Raw genomic sequence first — 23,198 nt, forward strand, 5'->3', positions numbered from 1 at the left:
GGAGCACAGCTGGAAGTAGACCTATAGGGTGGTGATGGAGCTGATATCAAGATCTAGGGCTGTGCCCAAGCACAGGAGTCGGGCCCACAGCTCTGGTGGTATCTAGAGGTTAGTGGGAAGAAGCACAGCTCCCTGAGCACGTCCTGGGGCACGAGGAGCCTGGAGAAAAGCAACCCCAGCGTGACCGACCCGCAGCCCAGGCATCATGCAGAGCAGGTGAGAAGAAACCCCAGGAGCAGTGAAGGCTGCAGCCTGAGCCAATGCCACCTTGCAAGCTCGCACCCAGAGGTGAAGGCATCTTACGTGGTCGAATGGCCAAGGTGCCCGAGGGACATGACCCCCACTGTCAGGCCCTGGAACATATCGGTCACCTGCTGGGAGCTGAGTCACAAACACACGGAGAGAAGCTCAGACTGCGGGCACAGCAAGCATCAACACCGCAGCACCCAGAGCCCAGCGCCACAGCACAGCTTCCCCCTGGCCACCGAGCGTGGGAGCTGACCCCATGGCAGCACAACACAGAGCTCTCCCACGGCCCCGCAGTGCTCCCCATCCTCTGGCAGAGCAGGGACTGCGCTCCTGGGCCTGCTGGGACATCTCTCCCTCCTTCTGCTTCAGCCCGGGCAGCTGTGCAGGGAGAGCTGCTGAATGCACAGCACGCTGCCCAGGCCTGAGTGCTGCTCCCCTCCATGGGAAAGCCCAAAGGTGAGCAGAGACCCCATGGAAGCTCTGGGACCCCTCACACCTGCTCAGAAGTCCATGTCTGGTGCTTCCCCTGCTGGAGGAGGGAGAAGAGAACCCCAGCAGCACCCGCGAGGGCCCGGCATATCCTGTGAGCTACTCTCCCTGCTCTGCTGCATGCATAACGGGAGGACAGTTGGACTAGATGATCTTGTAGGTCCTTTCCAACCCTGTGATTCTATGATTCATACCTGAGCGAGGGGTTCTTCTCCTTGGCCTTGGGCTGCATGGCTTGCTTGGGAGACTGGCCCACGGTGAAGGCGAAGGTGCCGTGCACGTGCTGGGGGTAACGCAGCTTGTGCAGATGCTTCCTGAAGACCTCGGCGCTGTCTGAAGCCACCTCCTCATCGAAGGCAATCTTCAGCAGCTGTGGGGACAAGCAAAGAGCAGGCGTGAGAGAAAGCAGAGCGCATCCTCCTCCTGTTCTTCCCACTGGGAACAGCTCAGATTCTGGCCAGAAGTGAAAGCCACAGGCAGGGGGGCTGCCCCATTGTCCCCCAGGAGCACACTGTGCTCTTGCTGTGCACTCAGAACTCACGTGCTGTTCCCGTGGTGTTCCCAGAGTACAGCCCCAACAGCCTCCAGCAGCTCGGCAGCAAGATGCTGCTCCTACCAGAGGACTGCAGCTGGTCCTGCATGAGATCTTAACCCTTCTCTGCAAGGGGCCCCCAGGTCCCATCACCTGCCTCAGAGGCAGCCTATGGTCCCTGCCTACAAAACAACCCCCAACCACCCCAGCCTTGCAGTGATCCCTAAAGGGATGGTGGCAGCAATGGCCACGTACCTGCTGGGTCCCACCACCAACGTTACTCCCCAAGAGCGGCTCCACCGCCCCCGACGGTCTCACCTGGAATGTGCACGAGCGCAGCTGCAGGCCCTCCTGGATGAACTGATCCACCTGGGCCTGGATGTTGATCTTCTTCTCTTTGGTCAGCGAGGAGATGGGGAAGGATCGGATCACCACCTGCTCCCCCACTGGATAGAAGAAAAGAAACAGGTCAGCCACATCCTACCGCCGCTCTGAGACACCCCCACCGGACAGTCCCATAGGATGAGAGGGCCAGAATCGGGTTCGAGGCACTGTAGCCAGGCTATGAAGACATGGAGATGTTACTTATGACAGGCATGACAAAAATATCATCTACAAAGAATAACAAAATGGCTTCGGTCGAAGGAGGTCTTAAAGATCACAGAATCACAGAATGGCTGGGCTTGAAAGGGGCCTTATAAATCATTAGAGCCGTTGAATGATAGAATGGTTGTGTTGGATGGGACCTTATAGATCACAGAGTCATAGAGCAGTTGGGTTGGGTTGGGTTGGGTTGGAAGAGCCCTTGATGATCACAGAATGACAAAGTAATTGGGCTGGATGGGTCCTTATAGATGACAGCGCCATAGAGTGGTTGGGTTGGAAGGGATCTTACAGATCACAGAACCACAGAACAGTTGGGTTTGTTTGGGCTGGGTTGGGTTGGAAGAGTCCTTGAAGATCACAGAAGGACAAAGTAATTGGGCTGGATGGGTCCTTATAGAAGACAGAGCCACAGAGTGGTTTGATTGGAACGGATCTTATGGATCACAACACCACAGAACGGTTGGGTTGGGTTGGGTTGGGTTGGGTTGGAAGAGTCCTTGAAGATTATAGAATGACAGAATGGTTGGGCTGGATGGGCCTTCATAGACGACAGAGCCATGGATTGGTTGGGTTGGAAGGGACCTTAGAGATCACAGAGCCACAGGACGGTTGGGTTGGGTTGGGTTGGGTTGGGTTGGGTTGGAAGAGTCCTTGAAGATCACAGAAGGACAAAATGATTGGGCTGGATGGGTCCTTATAGAAGACAGAGCCACGGAGTGGTTTGACTGGATCTTATAGATCACAACACCACAGAACGGTTGGGTTGGGTTGGGTTGGGTTGGAAGAGTCCTTGATGATCACAGAAGGACAAAATGGTTGGGCTGGATGGGCCTTCATAGACGACAGCGCCATAGAGTGGTTGGGTTGGAAGGGACCTTACAGATCACAGAACCACAGAACAGTTGGGTTGGGTTGGGTTGGGTTGGGTTGGGTTGGGTTGGAAGAGTCCTTGAAGATCACAGAAGGACAATAATGGTTGGGCTGGATGGGTCCTTACAGAAGACAGAGCCACAGAGTGGTTTGACTGGAAGGGATCTTATAGATCACAACACCACAGAACGGTTGGGTTGGGTTGGGTTGGGTTGGGTTGGGTTGGGTTGGAAGAGTCCTTGAAGATTATAGAATGACAGAATGGTTGGGCTGGATGGGCCTTCACAGACGACAGCGCCATGGAGTGGTTGGGTTGGAAGGGACCTTACAGATCACAGAACCACAGAACAGTTGGGTTTGTTTGGGCTGGGTTGGGTTGGAAGAGTCCTTGAAGATTATAGAATGACAAAATGGTTGGGCTGGATGGGTCCTTATAGAAGACAGAGCCACAGAGTAGTTTGACTGGAACGGATCTTATAGATCACAACACCACAGAACGGTTGGGTTGGGTTGGGTTGGGTTGGAAGAGTCCTTGAAGATCACAGAAGGACAAAATGGTTGGGCTGGATGGGTCTTCATAGAAGACAGAGCCATGGAGTGGTTTGACTGGAACGGATCTTATAGATCACAACACCACAGAACGGTTGGGTTGGGTTGGGTTGGGTTGGGTTGGGTTGGAAGAGTCCTTGAAGCTAATAGAATGACAGAATGGTTGGGCTGGATGGGCCTTCATAGACGAGAGCGCCATGGAGTGGTTGGGTTGGAAGGGACCTTATAGATCACAGAACCACAGAACAGTTGGGTTGGGTTGGGTTGGGTTGGGTTGGAAGAGTCCTTGAAGATCACAGAAGGACAAAATGGTTGGGCTGGATGGGTCTTCATAGAAGACAGAGCCATGGAGTGGTTTGACTGGAAGGGATCTTATAGATCACAACACCACAGAACGGTTGGGTTGGGTTGGGTTGGGTTGGGTTGGGTTGGGTTGGGTTGGAAGAGTCCTTGAAGATCACAGAAGGACAAAATGGTTGGGCTGGATGGGTCCTTATAGAAGACAGAGCCACAGAGTGGTTTGATTGGAACGGATCTTATGGATCACAACACCACAGAACGGTTGGGTTGGGTTGGGTTGGGTTGGGTTGGGTTGGGTTGGGTTGGGTTGGAAGAGTCCTTGAAGATTATAGAATGACAGAATGGTTGGGCTGGATGGGCCTTCATAGACGACAGAGCCATAGAGTGGTTGGGTTGGAAGGGACCTTACAGATCACAGAACCACAGGACGGTTGGGTTGGAAGGAAGCCCCAAAGCCCCCGGTCGGTGCTGTGGTCTCACACCCAAGGCCCTCAGAGGTGACTCCTGCAGCAAGACGAGCTGCAGCCACTTCTCCAGGACAGGTTCTGCCCACCTCCTCCCCAGATACCACCAGCCTATGCAGACAGAGGATGTGGAGCACACCCCATCCTTACCCAGGGGGTCTGTGGGGGTGCCCTTGAAGATGATGCGGTACGTGGTGAGGAAGATGGCTCCTTCCGCAGGGAGAAGAGGTGGACCACCAATATTCCCCCCGGCGGCCTCCTCCCGTCCATCAGGCATGAGGTACACACGCAGCCCCTCCATCACACACTCCTCACCCACCAACAGGTTGGGGCGCAGCAGTTTTGGCTACAGAGGTGTACAAATGAGGAGTTTAGGTTTCTGAAGACGGAAAGAAGAGCGGCAGAACATCCCCCCAACGTCAGGTCGGTACCTTCTGGATGGGAGGAAGCCTCTTGCTCTCCCTGTGCACGGCATCCAGTGTTTCTATGTGCATCTGCACGATATCTGTGGACCAAAACGCAGTGAGACCATGAGCTGTGCCATAAATCACCTTAGCTTCTCCTCCTGGCATCCCCACTGCCTCTTCCAGAGCCTGTCCCGTACAGCCCCCACAGCTGGTTGGGACCCCTGGTGGAACCAACATGGCTGCCCACCCCCAGCACCTCTGCGGGGTCCTTTACCGGGGATCATGACGTGCAGCCCCTTCAGGTGCTCGTTGGTGACGCCGCTCTCCGTGCAGACTTTGTCCACGAAGCGGTTGATGAACCGCACCACGTAGTTGGCCACGTCTGAGCTCTCAGCGTCCTCGAACCCGCTCTCCGTGTCGTAGCTCTCGGCCACGCTGCCGGCGATGCTGCCGTGCAGGAGAGAGCAGTTAGCTCACAGTGCCATAGCTCAGAGCACGAGGGCCCTGCCCGTGCCCAGGGGTGATCCCTCTCTTGAGATGAACCCAGTCCCAAAGGAGCTTCCACTCCTGCCCTGGGCAGTGCAACTTTCACCCATCTCGAATCAAAGCCAAATAATCTGGATGCTCCGAGGAGCCCCAAGTCCCCAGAACCCATTGGGCTGCTCCGCTCCCCCCGCGGTCCCGCAGCCCTCCTGACCTGTTGGTGACAAAGCTGTTGCTGACGCTCTCCACGTCCCCCAGCCCGGAGCTGCGCAGCAGGCGGTTCTTGCTGGTGTCCAGAGGCAGCAGCAGGTAACTCATGCGGTTGGCGTAGTGGATGGCCTGGCTGAAAACTGTGCTCTCCTCCTTTTGGATCAGCTCCTGCTGCTTCTCTCGGCTCATGGTGGGCCACAGCCTCAGCTGCTCTGATGCTATCTCCAGGGCAGACCTGGCTTCCTGGGGCTCCTCCGTGCTCTCCTGAAGGAGTTGAAAGGAACATCAGAGATCTGCATGGACACAACCGCCAGCCTTCACAGGGCTCACCCAGCACCAGGACGCAACTTCCAGCACCCCATCCATCCCACGGACAGAAGGGCAGAGCTGCCCTTGCGAAGCTGCTCTGCAGGAACCCCCCACTCACCTCGTCCGCGTGGTTCTCCTCGCTGCCGTCCAGGTACAAGGCTCGGATGTGGTTCTGCACGTCACTGTAGAACATCGCTTCCCAGAACTGGATGTTGGTCCACACCACGTGCTCCTGCACGCAGCTGTAGGCAAACTGCGTGATGCCTGGGCTCAGTTTCTGAGGGAGCAGAAGACGGATAGAAGAGTTTTATACCTGAACGCAGCTCTTGCGCCAGCCTCTCCAGGTCATCCTTGCTCTCTCCTGCTGCTGGGAAAGGCAGCGTGCCCTTGGGCATGCAGGAGGGACACCAGCACCACAGCTCCTCCAAGCAGTCCTAGCAAACACCTCTCAGGTTCGCTCAGCACCTACCCCAGGCCCAGCAGAGCCTCGTGCTGCAGTTGCTTATCAAGCATTGCAGTGTTCTGCTCAGGGCTGTGGTTGGGGTCCCCATCCCTGCAGACGTTTAAGGGACGTGCCGATGCAGCACTAAGGGACCTGGTTTTGTGATGGGACTCGGTAGCTCAGTTTGGTGGCTGGATTTGATAATACGGAAGGGTTTTTCTAACCTAGATAACCGCGATCTCAGCCCAGCCTGATGGATATATGAGAGCACCCCCAGTTCTAAGCAGCTTTTCCCCATGCTCAGCCAAGCTTATGCACGGCTGGAAGCTACTGGGCAGGATAAGAAGCTCCAAGAAGCACCGAGGGGACAATCTGCCTCTAACCCAGTCCCTGCAGCCTCCAAGCAGTTCTGAGGCTGTGAGTGCTACACCAGACACCGGGCTCTGCTGGTACTCACTCGGCAGAAAGCGGTGACCAGCGGCAGGAGCGCGGCTGCAATCCCATGTTCATCCATGGCCGTGCAGTCCTGGGGAGAAGAGCAGAGCTTACAAGAGGATCCACCTCAGGATGCCCAGGTCTGCTCCCACCCCGCGCTGTCTCCCACACTGGGTGATGCTCTGCTTCCCTACCTGCAAGCAGCAGTTCATCATACGGACGATGAAGTCGAACTGCTGGTGGTCCAGCACAGCGCGGTTCTGCTGCACGTGTAGGTTCAGCTCCTGGGTCAGGCAGTGCCGGGCAGCTCGGCCTTTCATGGCACGCAGCACAGCAGGGAATAACTGCGGGGAAAGATGGAGACCAGGTGAGCTCCTGAAGTCACGGTCAGCCCCCAAGGAGACGTGCAGGAGGGGACAAACCTCGAGAGCCCTCCTCACCTTTTTGGCTTCTAACATCTTGTTCTCAAAGACGTAGGAGATGCAGTTCCGAACCACCTCCAGGCGGCGGGCACTGTTGGCCAAGGCATTGCCATTACGCTCCAGGATGGCTGCTGGAGAGAGAAGAGATGCGGTTCAGGCAGGGTGGGGGTCTCAGCCCAAGGGGTGGAAGAATGGTGCTCTACACAGGCAGTGCAGTGGGAGGACACTGAAGGGACTTCAGCTGTCTTCTCATGTTGGCTGATGGAGCTGAAGGACTTCTGAGCAGCCAGAAGGGGAGAGGTTAACGGGGACAGAGTGGGGGCCGAGCTGCTGCAAAGGACCTGGGAGTCCAACAGGCTGAGCAATGGCTGAACACACAATGACCATGAGCCAGCTGTGTGTCCTGGTGGTCGACAAAGCCAATGGGACCCCGGGGTGCACGGTACAGAACACAGCCAGCAGGGCTGAGAGCTGCTCCTGCTCTCTGCTCTGCGCTGGGGGGGGGGCACATCTGCAGCACTGCACCCAGTGAGGGGCTCCCCAGTTTCAGGCAGACTGGGAATTGCTGGAGAGAGCCCAGCAGAGATGGTGGGGCCTGGAGCACCTCCTGATGGGAACAGGCTGAGAGCCCTGGGGCTGTGTATGTGGACAAGGCTGAGGTGGGTCTGAACACACGTACCAATGGGGGGCCCTGAGGGCACCATGCACTTCTTCTCTGCTTTCACAGCTGGAGGGGCTGTCTGCAGCTTGGCCGTGGCCTGGTCGATGATCCACTGCACCGTGCCCTCATCCAAACGGGGGAAGGGCTTCTGGTGCAGGCGCAGATGACAGCCTTCCGTGGGCTTCTGCACCTTGTGCATGGTCACGGCGGGGTACGGGTTCTCCTGGCACAGCAAAGACAGTTTCTTTTCAGCCACGAGGAAGTCGTGCATCGTCCTGCAGGCTCATAGGGGGCATCTCTCAGCAGCCTGTGCTGCTCCTCTCCTCTCCCAGCAGCACTTTGCAGCCCTCGGAACCTCACGGTGCTGAGAACACGCTGTCGGCTCACAGCGCCATCACACTCTGTTCTCAGGAGCCGCAGGGACAGCGAGCTGAGCACAGGGCAAAGAGCAAGAAGCCCTCAGGAGCTCGGAGCTGGGATGGCCAAGGGCGCTCTGGGCCAGACAACATGGAGAGCAGCTGCTCCAGGACAAGGGGAATGAAGTGCCCAGAGCACCAAAAACAGGAACATCTCCACTCAGGAAGCGAGGGAGAGGCTGAGGCCAGGCAGACACCCCAGGGCCCAGCAGCAGTTTCCATCACTGTTTCCAGCACCATGTTACGGTAACACGAGTGGAGGAAGGACAGACGGACGTGGGCCCTCAGCCAGGTTCTCCCAGCCCCCCCGTCAGAGCAGGTTCCCCTCCTGCACTCACATTTTTGTACAGTTTCTCTGCCAGCTCCTTGATGTGCCGCAATATTTTCTGCTTGTTCCCCTCTTCTGCACGCATGCGCTTCACTTCATAAGCAACGAGCTGGAAGAAGAGATGGGTGAGAGGAGCAGCTGCCTGCTGGGCAGCATCCAGCATCCTACGATTCCCTGGATCCATCCCAGCAGCCTCCATCCTCAGCTGCCTCCATCCCCAGCAGCCTTCATCCTCCAACCCCAGCTGCCTTCATCCTCCAACCCCAGCTGCCTTCATCCTCCAACCCCAGCTGCCTTCATCCTCCATCCCCAGCAGCCTTCATCCTCAGCAGCCTCCATCCTCCATCCCCAGCAGCCTCCATCCTCCATCCTCAGCAGCCTCCATCCTCCATCCCCAGCAGCCTCCATCCTCCATCCCCAGCAGCCTCCATCCTCAGCAGCCTCCATCTTCCATCCCCAGCAGCCTCCATCCTCCATCCCCAGCAGCCTCCATCCCCAGCAGCCTTCATCCTCCATCCCCAGCAGCCTTCATCCTCCATCCCCAGCAGCCTCCATCCTCCATCCTCAGCAGCCTCCATCCTCCATTCCCAGCAGCCTCCATCCTCCATCCCCAGCAGCCTTCATCCTCCATCCTCAGCAGCCTCCATCCTTAGCAGCCTCCATCCCCCATCCCCAGCAGCCTCCATCCTCAGCAGCCTCCATCCCCAGCAGCCTCCATCCTCCATCCCCAGCAGCCCCCAACCCCAGCAGCCTCCATCCCCCATCCCCAGCTGCCTTCATCCTCCATCCCCAGCAGCCTTCATCCTCAGCAGCCTCCATCCTCCATTCCCAGCAGCCTCCATCCCCAGCAGCCTTCATCCTCCATCCTCAGCAGCCTCCATCCCCCATCCCCAGCAGCCTCCATCCCCCATCCTCAGCAGCCCCCATCTTCCATCCCCAGCAGCCCCCAACCCCAGCAGCCTCCACCTCCCCTAACCAGCAGCCCCCATCCCCAGAGGAGCACTCACCTCATCAAACAGGTCGATGGAGCGATACGGGGCCCCCCGCTCTGTCACAAAGCCAGCAAAGGCCATTCCTTCCAGCACCTTGGTGAGGAAGTCATCCTCCGTCAGCCCCCTCTGTCCCAGGAAGGCTGCCTGCAAGAGGGAAGCGTGGTGCCATCAGCGCTGCACGATGCAGGAGAGGAGCTGACTGCATGGCCACAACGAGCTCGCATCACTCTGCTCCCATTGCCTTCTGCTGTGTTAGGTCTCCTCCACATGACCCCAACACCTCTCATGTTTTCCTCCTCTCCTGCCCTGGCTTTTCTAACAGCCCCGAGGTGCTGCTGTTTCCTCTCCCTGGATCTTGCTTGCACACAGCCCCAGCTGCACCGCGCTCGGGCATAAACAGATGCATAAATGGCACCTGAGCCACAGGACCTTGGGACACTCAAGGGACAAACAAGGGATGCAGGTGGACCTGGCAGTGGTGCAGAAATCACCTGCTGGAAGCACAGCACCAGACACAGCTGTATTTATGTCACCCTTCCCACACATTTCTCCCTCCCTGAGCTCAATGCAGCCCACTTGAAGAAGAGCCGTCCCACGGCCATGCAGGGCAGTGAGAAGAGTTCTGCGGCGTGGCCACGAGGCCTTGGAGCAGAGAAGCGACGGGATTGTGACCTTGCTCCGTGCTGGCCACCTCCCAACACCAATGCTGGGAGCAGGGCCAGGTCAATGCCTACATCCAGGCCATACCTTGTGGAAGCGGATGACGGGCTCGGGATGGATGCGGATGATGTGCAGACACCAACGATAGCCCTGCAGCAGCTGTGCAAACAAGCGGAGGAAGACAGCCCGGATCTCCTTGTCCTGTGCAAAGGGATGGACAACGCAGTCAGGAGGACAAAGGGCTCACGGGCAAAAGGGATCACAACCACGTGTCAGGATCAGCCTCCGCTGAGCAAGGCAGGAAACTCAGGGACCTTCCAAAGAACAGAAGAAGTAGGAGACAGATCTCTGGTGCTCTCCCCTTCCCAGCATCCTTGAGACTGCGTGCATGCAGGAAGGAGCTCTTGTAGCCCTGCAAGGAGCTTTGGTAGCCTTGCTTCAGAGGAGGCTGCTGGCTGCCCAGTAGGGATGGCAGCCTCGTGCTTGGGCTCTCTGCTCCTCGAGGTTCTGTGTGTGTGTCCCCATTTCACCCACCTGCATTTTGAGAGATGAAGCAGAAATCGTCGAAGGGGGGAATGCCAAATCTGCCACCTCCAGCTCCGGGTCCAAGACCTGCAGAAAGGCACAAGGTACATTCGGGCCATGGGGGATCTGTGCTCACAGTTAGGAAAGGCAAAGCTGCATTCCCCAGAAGCTCAGCAGGACCCACAGATGAGTTCTGAGGGGCCCAGGGACAGACTTACAGCAAGTGGTAGCTATGGGAAAGGCTTCTGCCATGCCAGGGGCTGCCCATGGCCAGGCACGGTGTGCTGAGGCCCTGACACAGCCTGCCCTGAGAGGAGAGCAGCATGGGTGCCCCATCCCTGTAGGCCATGGATGGGACCCTGAGCAGCCTGAGTTGGTGGGGAGCACCCAGCCCATGGCAGGACTGGGTCTGGGGGTCTTTGCAGTCCCTTCCCTCACTACCATTCTACAATGGTATGATTTTGATTCTCTCCAGCTGCTGTTTGGCTGCACTGTCCTTGCACTCACTCAGCAGGGCCAGCAGGCTGGGAACGCTCTCACAGCCAACAAAGTAGCTTCAGGGCTGCGGCTTTTTTCCTGCCCGAGGGTTGGAACCCAGCCACCTGATTCCCAGAAACCTTTGGCAGATGAACCCCACAGCACAGCTGTGCACCAGGGCCAACAGGATGACCATGAGACAGCACGGTTCCCTGGTGGCCAGGAAGGCCAATGGCGTTGTGGTCTACCAACAGTTGACCAAAACCTGACCAGGAGGAGCCAGCAGTGTGCCTTGGTGGCCAAGAAGGCCAATGGGACCTTGGAATGCATTGCAAAGAGATGCTTTAAAAGAGCTTCATGGAGGACTTGGGTGCTCTGGTGGCCTACAGTTGACCAATGGTTGACCACATGTTGACCATGAGCCAGCAGTGTGCCTTGGTGGCCAAGAAGGTCAATGGGAGCCTGGAATGCATTACAAAGAGATGCTTTAAAAGAGCTTCGTGGAGGACTTGGGTGCTCTGATGGCCGATAGTTGACCAATGGTTGACCACATGTTGACCATGAGCCAGCAGTGGCCAAGAAGGTCAATGGGACCCCAAAGTGCATTGCATAGAGCATGGGCCAACAGGGCAGGGAGCTCCTCCCTTCTGCTCTGCCCAGTGCTGAGCTTCCCAGTTCAACCCAGGAACTGCTGGGAGAGCCCGGCTGTGACACTTACCATGGAGAGGGCTTCACGGGTCTGCTGCAGGAGAGGCTCAGGGAGCAGGGAGATGTGCACACACTCGGGGACATTCACTGTGCCCCCATCCAGGTCTGCAATAACGACATCCAGCTGGAAAGGGTGAGACAGGAGTGAGACGAGACCAAGACGTGGCCTACCACCTCCGATGGCTGGCAATGGTGAGTTAACAGGGATATAACCCAGCCAAGGGGAGAGGGGAGGTGGGGAACACCAATCTGTCTCCTCTCTGCCCACCACAAACTCAAGCATTCCAGCCCTCAATCTTCTCTGATCTATTAAATACTCAAACACTTGCCATACATGAACCGTAAGGGGGTTCCCATCACTGCCTGCAGTGCAGACCACAAGCTGGGTGAGCTCTCACAGAGAACACACTGACACCAGCTCCAGCTTCCTGCTTCACCGGAACGGCACTGCTCAGTTGGCTCAGAAGGCTGCACAAAAGCCTGTTTCAGTTGCGATCAGGCTCATTATGCTTTCATTTCATTCACTTTCTACACTGAAGTCTGTCAAGCTGAAGTGCCAGCGCAGCCTTTTGGACCAAAAGCTGCCGGCTGAGCTTCAAAATCAAATCCTCAGTTAACCCAGCTGCTGCAGCATGGAATGGAGACCCGAGCCAGGCAGAGCAGCCCCAGCCAACCTGGAGCACAGCCCGAGCTGGCAGCCAGCACAGCACCACGAGCCCCAGCTGAGTGCTCAGCTGCTGCATGAAGCAATGCTTGGGATGTGGCTGCTCACATCAGGACGAGTTGGGGGCTGAGTTGCTGCAAAGGAGCTTTGACCTGGGGGTCCTGGTGGACCGTGAGCCAGCAGTGTGCCCTGGTGGTCCAGAAGGCCAATGGGACCTTCATCTGCACTGCACAGAGCATGGCCAATAGGGCAGAGAGGTGCTCCTGCCCTCTGCTCTGCAATGGGGAGGGCACAGCTGCAGCACTGCGCCCAGTGAGGGGCTGCTCAGATCCAGGCAGGCTGGAAACTGCTGGAGAGAGCCCAGCTGAGGGTGCAGAGATGGTCAGGGCATGGAGCACCTCCTGATGGGGACAGGCTGAAAGCCCCAGGGCTGTGCATGTGGAATAGAAGAGGCTGAGGGGATGTGAGCAGTGCTGGTGGGTATCTGAAGGGTTGGGGACAGGAGGGGCCGGGCTGTGTTTGGTGGTGCCCAAAGGCAAAACAAGGGGCAGCGGGCACAGACTGGAGCCCAGGGAGTTCTGTCTGAGTGTGAGGAAGAGCTCAGTGCTGTGAGGGGGGCAGAGCCCTGGCACAGAGAGGTGGGGGAGTCTCCTTCTGTGCAGAGATCCAAACCTGCTGGGCTGCTCTGTGTGCAGGGCTGAGGGGTCCCTTGCAACCCAACCATTCCATGGCTCAATGATCTATAAGGTCCCTTCCAATCTAATCATTCTATGACCCTATGATCTATAAGGTCCCTTTCAACTCAACTACTCTATGGCTCTATGATATATAAGGTCCCTTGCAACCCAACCACTCTATGGCTCTGTGATATATAAGGTCCCTTGCAACCCAACCACTCTATGGCTCTGTGATATATAAGGTCCCTTTCAACCCAACCACTCTATGGCTCTATGATATATAAGGTCCCTTGCAACCCAACCACTCTATGGCTCTATGATATATAAGGTCCCTTGCAACCCAACCACTCTATGGCTCTGTGATATATAAGGTCCCTTGCAACCCAACCATTCCATGGCTCAATGATCTATAAGGTCCCTTCCAATCTAATCATTCTATGACCCTATGATCTATAAGGTCCCTTGCAACCCAACCACTCTATGGCTCTGTGATATATAAGGTCCCTTGCAACCCAACCACTCTATGGCTCTGTGATATATAAGGTCCCTTTCAACCCAACCACTCTATGGCTCTATGATATATAAGGTCCCTTGCAACCCAACCACTCTATGGCTCTATGATATATAAGGTCCCTTGCAACCCAACCACTCTATGGCTCTGTGATATATAAGGTCCCTTGCAACCCAACCATTCCATGGCTCAATGATCTATAAGGTCCCTTCCAATCTAATCATTCTATGACCCTATGATCTATAAGGTCCCTTGCAACCCAACCACTCTATGGCTCTATGATCTATAAGGTCCCTTGCAATCCAACCACTCTATGGCTCTGTGATATATAAGGTCCCTTGCAACCCAACCACTCTATGGCTCTGTGATATATAAGGTCCCTTGCAACCCAACCACTCTATGGCTCAATGATCTATAAGGTCCCTTCCAATCTAATCATTCTATGACCCTATGATCTATAAGGTCCCTTTCAACTCAACTACTCTATGGCTCTATGATCTATAAGGTCCCTTGCAACCCAACCACTCTATGGCTCTATGATATATAAGGTCCCTTGCAACCCAACCATTCTATGGCTCTGTGATATATAAGGTCCCTTGCAACCCAACCATTCCATGGCTCAATGATCTATAAGGTCCCTTCCAATCTAATCATTCTATGACCCTATGATCTATAAGGTCCCTTTCAACTCAACTGCTCTATGGCTCTATGATATATAAGGTCCCTTGCAATCCAACCACTCTATGGCTCTGTGATATATAAGGTCCCTTGCAACCCAAACACTCTATGGCTCTATGATATATAAGTCCCTTGCAACCCAACCACTCTATGGCTCTGTGATATATAAGGTCCCTTGCAACTCAACCACTCTATGGCTCTATGAAATATAAGGTCCCTTGCAACCCAACCACTCTATGGCTCTGTGATATATAAGGAACTGCCTGGGGGTTGCAATGGGGGAGCTGTATAGAGGTCCCTTCCCACCCCCATGGCTCTGAGGTCAGTGATCCCACTCCTTCCCTCGCTGCCAGCTCATGGGGTCTCACCAGCTCCTGTGTCTCCGACTGGAAGATGGAGTGGACTCCGATAATGAAGGGTGTCGGGGTGCTCAGTACCTCCAGGAGCTGCGCGGGCAGGATGGGAACGTATGTGAAACTGCAACAAGAGATGAACGTTGCTGCAGCCAGCTGAGCCCTGCCAGGCACCTTGCATCTGTTCCCTGCCCTCCTGGGGGAGCACAGCCCAGCACTGTGCCCACAGCACCCTCCCAATCAGCAACACCCTTCCAACCCATCCATTCCCTGTGGTTCTGTGATCTATCAGGTCCCTTCCAACACAACCAGTCTATGGCTCAGTGATTCTGCACACAGAAAGGGCTCTAGGGAAGGAGCTCTGAGAGCAGCCACACAAAGCCCTTTACAGTGCCCTGCACCAGCGATGTGTACAGCACAGACAATTACTACCCAAGTTAAGTATGGACAAAGGGATAGTAGACAATCCAGGTAGTGCCCCAGCTCAAGTCTGGGGCTCGAGGCTCTTCTCTCACCTGTACTTAAGGGGGAACATAAGTGCAAGGAGAGCCCGGCAGGCATCGGTGAGCCGCTGGTAGCTGCTGGAGAGAAACAGGATCTTGTGCTCAGTGAGTGCTGCGCAGAAGAGATACAGCACGTTGGTGATGCCTGGGGAGAAGGGAGAGAGCAGTGCTCAGAAAGAGGGATCCCCTCCTGTGCTCCAGGATAGATCTGCACACCCATGGAGCCCCATCCCTTGGAAAGGCACTCGGAGACCTCACTGCAGCCTTCAGTGCCTGAAGGAGTTGACCCAGAGGAGGATGAAGCGCTGGCACTGCTGCCCAGAGCTGTGGGTGCCCCTTCTTGGAGGTGCCCAAGGCCGTGGATGGGGCCCTGGGCAGCCTGAGCTTGGGGGGTATCCAGCCCAGAGCAGGGATAGGGCTGAGGGGTCCCTTGCAACCCAACCATTCCATGGCTCAATGATCTGTAAGGTCCCTTCTAATCTAATCATTCTATGACCCTATGATCTATAAGGTCCCTTTCAACTCAACCACTCTATGGCTCTATGATCTATAAGGTCCCTTGCAACCCAACCACTCTATGGCTCTGTGATCTATAAGGTCCCTTTCAACTCAACCACTCTATGGCTCTATGATCTATAAGGTCCCTTGCAACCCAACCACTCTATGGCTCTGTGATATATAAGGTCCCTTGCAACCCAACCATTCCATGGCTCAATGATCTGTAAGGTCCCTTCCAACCCAGCTACTCTGTAGCTCTATTATGCATAAGGTTCCTTCCAAGCCCATCGTTCTGTGTCTCAGTGATCCTTTCCATCCCAAACCATGCTGTGATTCAGTGATTCCACAACCTCTGCCCCTGCCCAACGCTGGCACACAGCTGCCCCATGCAGGAGGGCAGAGCCAGGGTAGGTCCCTCCAATGTTGTGCAATTAAAACTGAGCCCAGAGCTGACAGCCCTGGGCTGCTTTTGACACTGGACACGCTAGGAAGGAGGCATAGGGAGAAGTCTCACCGAGCTGCCGGAAGAGCAGAGCCACACTGCAGCTGCTGACGGGAAGAGAGTCATTGATGGGTGTCTGGATCACCTGCCTGTCCCCTGCGCCCAGTGAGATCGTCCGCTGCAAGAGAATGCAGGAGGTGATGGGACGGCACTCAGCAAAGGGCCGGCACAAGGACCCAGGATCACAGTGCCCAAGAAGCAGCCCTGTGTCCCCCAGGACAGCGCTGGGGCACAGCAGGCACAGCCTCATCTCTTCTTCTCCTGGGCAGTTATTCTCCATACTGTAGCACTGGGATGCCTGCAGGTCCCCGGCCTCCCTTCAGAAACACAAAGGCAGCACTGGCTCAACGAGCACTTCTCCAGGGCTGTGCTGCTTTGCAGTAGGTTTGGCCACGTGCCCCATCTCCCTGCTCAGCCCCGTGGGCCCAGGGGGCTGCATCCAATCAATGCTTCTGGCTGGGCAGAGCCAGCACCCTGAGCTGCACCCGAGCAGCGAGTCGGGCCTCTTAACCATGGGGAAGCAATGGCATGGGGCAGGAACCAGCCCCGTGGATGTGGCAGCACCAGAGCTGCTCGCACGACCCTTCGACAGGAGGAAGACAGGGGGGGCTAATGAGGACACAGACCCCAGAAAGAAAAGGTGTGCGTACCACTGCTTCGTCGTCCGCGTCAGGCTGAGATAGAGACAGACAAAGATAGCACAGTCGATTAGAAAGGCACAAACACAGCCGGATGATTTGGGGGGGGGGACAAAGGCACAAAGCAGGGAGCAGAGCTCTCAGAGGAGGAGAGGTGCACACAGACAAAGCAAAGCAGCCACCACCACATCGGGAAAGAGCGTCTGGACACAGCGGGAGGAGCAGAGGGAAAGCGCAGGGAGGGGAGTGCCACCAACACACCGTCCTCCCTGCAGTGTGATGCTGTGTGTGTCCCCATGGAACAGAAGGATCCTGCCACAACAGGGAGGTGACAAATGGCAGTGCCCAAAGCACAGCTCACTGCCTTCCTCTTGCTGCGTGTGAGCTGCAGCTGGGAGGAACCAGATGGGGTGGGATGTTGTTGGGTGCCTGCACACAGCCTGGCACGGCCACAGCTTCAGTGGTGGCTTCTCCAGAGCACCAGGTGTGACTGGCAGCCAGCCCCAGGGTCGGAACTGCTCCAAAGCACTGAGGCACGAGGTCAGCTTGAGAGCATTGCCTGCACCCAGGCACAAAGCACCCAACCCAACAGCCTGCATGAGGACAGGGAGCAAAACCCCTCCTTGGGGTCCCAGGGCTCGGCAGTGGGGAAAGGCTCTGCCTGCAGGCATGGAGCTGAACTACTTCCAGGCTCCTTCCCTGGAGCCTGTCAGTGTCTTCAGGATGGGAGCTCACTGGGTTCTGCTCCTGTTTCAGAACTATTTGAACACTGAAACAAGTGCCATTGGTTCCAAGCGTTCAGATGATACAGCCAGTGTTTCATCCATTTCCCTATATCCCAAAAATCCTTCCTATCCAAGTCTGTGCTCAAACCTTGGGACCACAGGCAGAGCCTGTGCCTGCTGACCCAGAGCAGTGTTCTGTGTGCTCAGATGGGCCCAAGCAGAGCAGTGAAACCCCTCCAATGCAGAGAGAGGCCACGGATCACAGCAGGGGTTTGCAGAGCAGAAACTGATCTACGCAGCTCCCGGGGAGAGCAGTGGGGGGTGAAGGGACAAAGCTGCTGACCCACAGCGAGGTGCTCTCAGCCATCCCAGGGGCTGAGCTGCTCCAGCTGATGGAGCTGCATTGTTCTGCTCTACAGCACTTGGAAAGGTGTTGCCTGCATGAGCCAGCTCCTGCCGGCAGCAGAGCATGCAGCAGCCCCCCCAGCAGCTGGTGCAGCAAGCTGCTGCCTGCAGGAGGGTCAGGCAGGCAGGAGCTGAATGCAGCCACGCAGCGTGGCTCTGCCCCACACCATGGGGCTGGGGACGAGGCCGTGCAGGGAGGTTGGGGGGCACCCACCTGGGCTCCACCAGTGATGGGGATGGTGCACGTCAGCAGGTTCCCAATGACGTTCTCCAGGGACACGTTCAGCCCGTCCACGTAGATGGTGTAGATCAAGCCCAGGCTGTTCTGCAGAGGGAAGCACAGCGTGGTTGAGCATCGCTGCAGGAAGCAGCCACCTCTTGGCCCCCAGCAGCATCACCCTGCTCAGTGCCTGTCTCCAAGCAGGAGCACAGCCCAGGGCTCCTGGTTGCAGTGCTCAAGGTCTTCCCTCCAACCCCAACCCCTTAGCCCTTCCCAGCAGGGATGGGGTATGCAGCATTCACTCTGTTTGCCTACAGCCAGCAGCACTGACCCTCCCTGCCATCCCCACCGGGTCAATGAGCAGAGTGGGATTCCTAGTCCCTCTGACCCCAAACAAGTCGTGCATGTCAGAGCATCCCTGTGTAGGCAAACCCCAAGCAGAGGTGGCGATGCCATGCAATGGACCGCTCATAGCAAGGGAAATGGACTCATGGTGCAAGCTCCGTGCTGCTCACATGTTCCTTTGTCAGTCTCACTGCTCTCACTTGCTGCTCTGTGACCACCTAGCAGCCCACATGGGCTCAACTCAAGCTCAGACACCTCCCAGCAGCCCTCACCATTAGTACGAGGATGGAATACAGCACTGCCAAAAAGCCCCTGCATGAGGGGTCAGACGGGGGCACCCATCTCCATACGGTGTCCCTTTGGTGTTCTACAAAGCCTGAAGTTTGTAGCTTTAGGTTGAAGGTTGGGGCATCCTGTGAAGCCTGACATTTCTAACAGCTCTAGGCTGAAGAATAGGGTGACGCTGATCCCCGACAGTCCTTCTCCACCCCAGTGGTGGCTGAACACCCTGATGGAAACACTCCATGCTGGGGCAGGCCGAGAGCATGAGCTCCAAGCCCAGGGCAGCTGCCCAGAAGCAATAGCTCACAGCAGGAAGGAAACAAAGAGGATGGGGAGAAGCACGATGGCGACCTCCACATGGGGTGCTCACCCAGCACCCATGCTAACAGCAAGCCTTCTGTATGCACCAGACGGGCTCCTCCTTTGGGTGCCTCGGACCACAAGCAGCGGTGCAAGGCAGCTGGTGGCACCTGCAAGCAGCCCGTGCCCTCCCACACCTTTCACAGCCACATAACACAGAGTTGGGAGAAAACAAAGGTGGCGGAGATAAAGGTTCCCTGAAGGAACGGGCTGTTCTTCACGGGTGTTGCATTCATAGAATTGGGTGGCGGTGCCGTTCTGCAGTGCTGGGCGCGAAGTTGGCTCCATGCTGAGCTCCCAGCTGCTCCCAGCACTGCCAGGTCCGTGCTGGGGCTGCTCACCCTGAACACCTCGGCGTGGTCCAGCCGTGACACCAGCACCAGGCTCTTGGGAGCAAAGAGCTGCGCCGGTTGGACGGGAGACGCCGACTCCTCTTCCTCCTCCTCTCCATTCCTGGGGTGGCTTTGAGGCTGTGGAGACACAGAGATCAGCCCCGGATCAGGCACAGACACCCTTCCCAATCCCTCATCCCAGGATCTTCCACCAAGGGGACACTCGGAGCAGCCCCTGCCCCCTCCCCAGCCCCGCACCGGCTGTACCTGCGTGCTCTCCACAGGCTCCCAAAAGGTGAAGCAGGCGCAGTAATGCCTCTCCGAGTTGATGTCTGTCAGCACGGCCACGAAGAAGGTGGGGGGATTCCTCTCTGTGAACAGCTGCCAACCGCTGGGCTGGCAGAACTACGAGACAGGGCAGGGGATGGGGTCAGCAGTGTGGATGGGGCTACACATTGCCCCGTGCCCCTCCATCGCTGCAATAAGAGTAGAGCTGGGGGGGCCGCAAAGCATCGGTGTGTGAGCAATGTTATTGCTCTTAAACCCCAAGCACAGCCCCACATTAACCTCGGGTTGTAGAGTGAACCCAGCCCAAAGCAGGGCACGAGGCTCCGGGAGGTGGCACTCCTTGCACTGCCAACACGGCCTGTTTTGCTGCTTCCTGAGGACTTCCTGAGTGCCTGCGGGTAATTCCAGCCCCAGAACTCCTCACGTGGTTTCCAAATCTCAAGGGATTTTCCTGCCCTTCCCCTTCTCAGCATCTGCACTGGGTTGGTGAGCGCTGGAAAATTCCCCGATGTTCTCAGGTCTCCATAGAAAGAGCAGGAAAACTCAACGGCTTCTGAGTGCAGGGTGGGCAGGAGGGAGGCTGAAAATGGAGCAGCGGGGACAGGATGGCCCCAACGCCAGCTCCAGCCCTTGCTGAGTGAAGCAGGTTCTAACCCACCGCAGTTCTACAGCCCTCTGTGCTTCATAATCACACTCCATGTGCTCCAGGACATCCAGCTCTACTCCGATGTAGAACAGGGCAGCCCTTCTGCCCCAAGCCTGTAGCGCTGCATGGGGTTGTTGTGGCCCAAGTGTCACACCTCTCATTTGGCCTCATTGGCCCTCAACCCATTTTGTGATCCTATAAAGGTCCTTCTCAACTCAACACATCCTGTGATCCTATGAAGATCCCTTCCAACCCAACCCATTCTATGACTCCATGAACATCCCTTCCAACCCAAATCGTTCTTTGATCCTATGGTCCCTTCTAACTCAAATCATTCTATGATTCCACGAAGGTCCCTTCCAAACCAATTCATTCTATGAACATCCCTTCCAACTCAACCCATCCTGTGATCCTATAAAGGTCCTTTTCAACTCAACACATCCCGTGATCCTATGAAGATCCCTTCCAACCTAAACCATTCTATGACTCCATGAACATCCCTTCCAACTCAACCCATCCTGTGATCCCATAAAGGTCCTTTTCAACTCAACACATCCCGTGATCCTATGAAGATCCCTTCCAACCCAAACCATTCTAGGACTCCATGAACATCCCTCCCAGCCCAAATCGTTCTTTGATCCTATGGTCCCTTCTAACTCAATTCATTCTATGATTCCACGAAGGTCCCTTCCAAACCAATTCATTCTATGAACATCCCTTCCAACTCAACCCATCAAGTGATCCTATAAAGGTCCTTCTCAACTCAACACATCCCGTGATCCTATGAAGGTCCCTTCCAACCCAAATCATTCTATGACTCCATGAAGGTCCCTTCCAACTCAACCCAATCCGTGATCCTATAAAGGTCCTTCTCAACTCAACACATCCCGTGATCCTATGAAGGTCCCTTCCAACTCAAATCATTCTATGACTCCATGAAGGTTGCTTCCAACCCAACCCAATCCGTGATCCTATAAAGATCCTTTTCAACTCGACACATCCTGTGATGCTATGAAGATCCCTTCCAACCCAAACCATTCTAGGACTCCATGAACATCCCTCCCAACCCAAATCGTTCTTTGATCCTATGGTCCCTTCTAACTCCAATCATTCTATGATTCCACGAAGGTCCCTTCCAAACTAATTCATTCTATGACTCCATGAAGGTCCCTTCCAACTCAACCCATCCTGTGATCCTATAAAGGTCCTTTTCAACTCAACACATCCTGTGATCCTATGAAGATCCCTTCCAACCCAAATCATTCTATGACTCCATGAAGGTCCCTTCCAACTCAACCCAATCCGTGATCCCATAAAGGCCCTTTTCAACTCAACCCATCCTGTGATCCTATGAAGATCCCTTCCAATCCATACCGTTCTGTGATTGCAACCCAAATCATCCCATGATTTCATGAACATCCCTTCCAATCCAAATCATCCAATGATTCCACAAAGGTCCCTTCCAACCCAAACCACTGTGTGATCCTATGGTCCCTTCTAACTCCAATTCATTCTATGATTCCACGAAGGTCCTTCTTACTTAAACCATTCTGTGATTCCATGTGTGCAGACCTGCGCCATCCTCCTGCAGACTGACATACAGACAAGGGCTACAGGCAGCAGATGAGGAATTGCAGCAACACACACACCGGAGCAGGAGGAACAGCAGGCACAGCACTCGACAACAGCCCTACAACCTCCAGCATCAGTAGCAACCCTCACTGCTGCAATGCACGCCTCGCTGGTGCAGCTCTGGGAGCAGCAAAGGCTCTCAATCCCAGCTCAGAGCTGCACTGACACCCAAAAGCCACCCTCCCAGCTTGGAGACAGCCCTCCTCGGCCGCTGGGCAAAAGCAATGCTCCCAAAGCAAGAATTGCTCAAGTCTTGTGTCTGCAGAGGAGCTTCCACTGAAAAACCACAAAGATTTCTATCTGGAAATGCCGTCGCTGAGCAGGCGCAGAAGCTACGACACCAGAAATGGTTTTCCTACAGCACGAGCCACTCAGTGCTGATGTGACCACACCGTAGTGCACCGCACGAGCCCCTCACGGTGAGGTTGGCTCCCAAATTGCCTTGGTTTCAGCCCAAAAACTGCAAACCCAGAAGGGCTTCCGACAAGTGAGGAACGCCTCAGAGCCACCCAGCAGCTCCCAAAAGGACGAGGCCGCCGTTGTTTAGATTCCATGGATTTTTTGGCTGGATGATTCGACCCTTGGGGGAAAAAAAAAGCACAACTTTCCTCTTCCCGAGTGCCCTGCAGACAACGAGGAAGCACGAAGCAGAAAAAAGAATGTCTATTTTTTGCTTCAGACTAAAGTAAATAGCAAAGTCCGGCGCTGTGATGGAATTGTGGTGAGTGTGAGACAGAAGAAGGGTTCACACCACTGCTGCTCGGATGCTCAGGGACTGAGAGAGACACATCCAGCTCTGCTGTTACCTGCTCATTGAGCTGCTTGCTCTTGCAAATGCCAGCAGTGAACAGTGGTTTCCAGGTGAGCATGAGGAGAGCTGAGAGCCTCCAGATGTGCCAGGGTCAGGCTGGATATTAGGAAGCATTTAGTCTCCAAAAGAGACTGTGCAGATCCAAACCTGCTGGGATGTTCTGTGTGCAGCTGCTGCAGGGAACTGCTGGGTGAGGGCTGAAATGGGGGGGAGCTGCATAAGCCCCTTCCAGCCCCCACAGCTCTGGGGTGCTGTGCTCTAAGGAAACACATTCACAAGGCCAAGCCCTCTGTGCAGCAAAGCAGTAGGGACAGACTTGGATGGACCACACACTTCTGCACCAGGAACCCATAACTGAGTGGTGCAGCTCTGGCACTGCTGCCCAGAGCTGTGAGCGCCCTATCCCTGGAGATGCTCAAGGCCATGGATGGGACCCTGGGCAGCCTTAGCTTGCAGGGGGCAACCATCCCATGGCAGGGGTAGGGTTGGGGGGTCGCTTCCAACACAACCATTGTATCATCCTATAGTTCTACAACTGTCCTGGCCAGCACTAAATCTGCTTGGAGATCACCCTCAGCACATCCTGCACGGCCC

At 55.8% G+C, this 23,198-nt stretch overlaps 1 protein-coding gene across 1 annotated transcript in view; it reads right to left on the reverse strand.

Moving 5' to 3' along the window:
- SBF1 (SET binding factor 1) overlaps positions 1-23,198 on the reverse strand; it is a gene marked incomplete at its 3' end in the record, with an annotated part of 56,588 nt that overhangs the window by 11,717 nt on the left and 21,673 nt on the right. The window contains exons 3-25 of the mRNA XM_072360630.1: positions 19,495-19,632; positions 19,237-19,365; positions 17,903-18,013; positions 16,571-16,594; positions 15,933-16,038; positions 14,933-15,065; positions 14,433-14,541; positions 11,545-11,658; positions 10,359-10,436; positions 9,912-10,025; positions 9,180-9,308; positions 8,183-8,281; positions 7,447-7,651; positions 6,786-6,898; positions 6,540-6,689; positions 6,368-6,436; positions 5,587-5,745; positions 5,164-5,423; positions 4,741-4,913; positions 4,491-4,564; positions 4,210-4,405; positions 1,589-1,716; positions 933-1,108 (exon numbers count right to left, since the gene is read on the reverse strand). Coding sequence (XP_072216731.1) covers positions 933-1,108; positions 1,589-1,716; positions 4,210-4,405; positions 4,491-4,564; positions 4,741-4,913; positions 5,164-5,423; positions 5,587-5,745; positions 6,368-6,436; positions 6,540-6,689; positions 6,786-6,898; positions 7,447-7,651; positions 8,183-8,281; positions 9,180-9,308; positions 9,912-10,025; positions 10,359-10,436; positions 11,545-11,658; positions 14,433-14,541; positions 14,933-15,065; positions 15,933-16,038; positions 16,571-16,594; positions 17,903-18,013; positions 19,237-19,365; positions 19,495-19,632 — 2,987 coding nt within the window. The remainder of the gene's footprint in view (positions 1-932; positions 1,109-1,588; positions 1,717-4,209; positions 4,406-4,490; positions 4,565-4,740; positions 4,914-5,163; positions 5,424-5,586; positions 5,746-6,367; positions 6,437-6,539; positions 6,690-6,785; positions 6,899-7,446; positions 7,652-8,182; positions 8,282-9,179; positions 9,309-9,911; positions 10,026-10,358; positions 10,437-11,544; positions 11,659-14,432; positions 14,542-14,932; positions 15,066-15,932; positions 16,039-16,570; positions 16,595-17,902; positions 18,014-19,236; positions 19,366-19,494; positions 19,633-23,198) is intronic.

Source organism: Excalfactoria chinensis (assembly GCF_039878825.1).
Source record: "Excalfactoria chinensis isolate bCotChi1 chromosome 1 unlocalized genomic scaffold, bCotChi1.hap2 SUPER_1_unloc_2, whole genome shotgun sequence".
NCBI lineage: Eukaryota > Metazoa > Chordata > Aves > Galliformes > Phasianidae > Excalfactoria > Excalfactoria chinensis.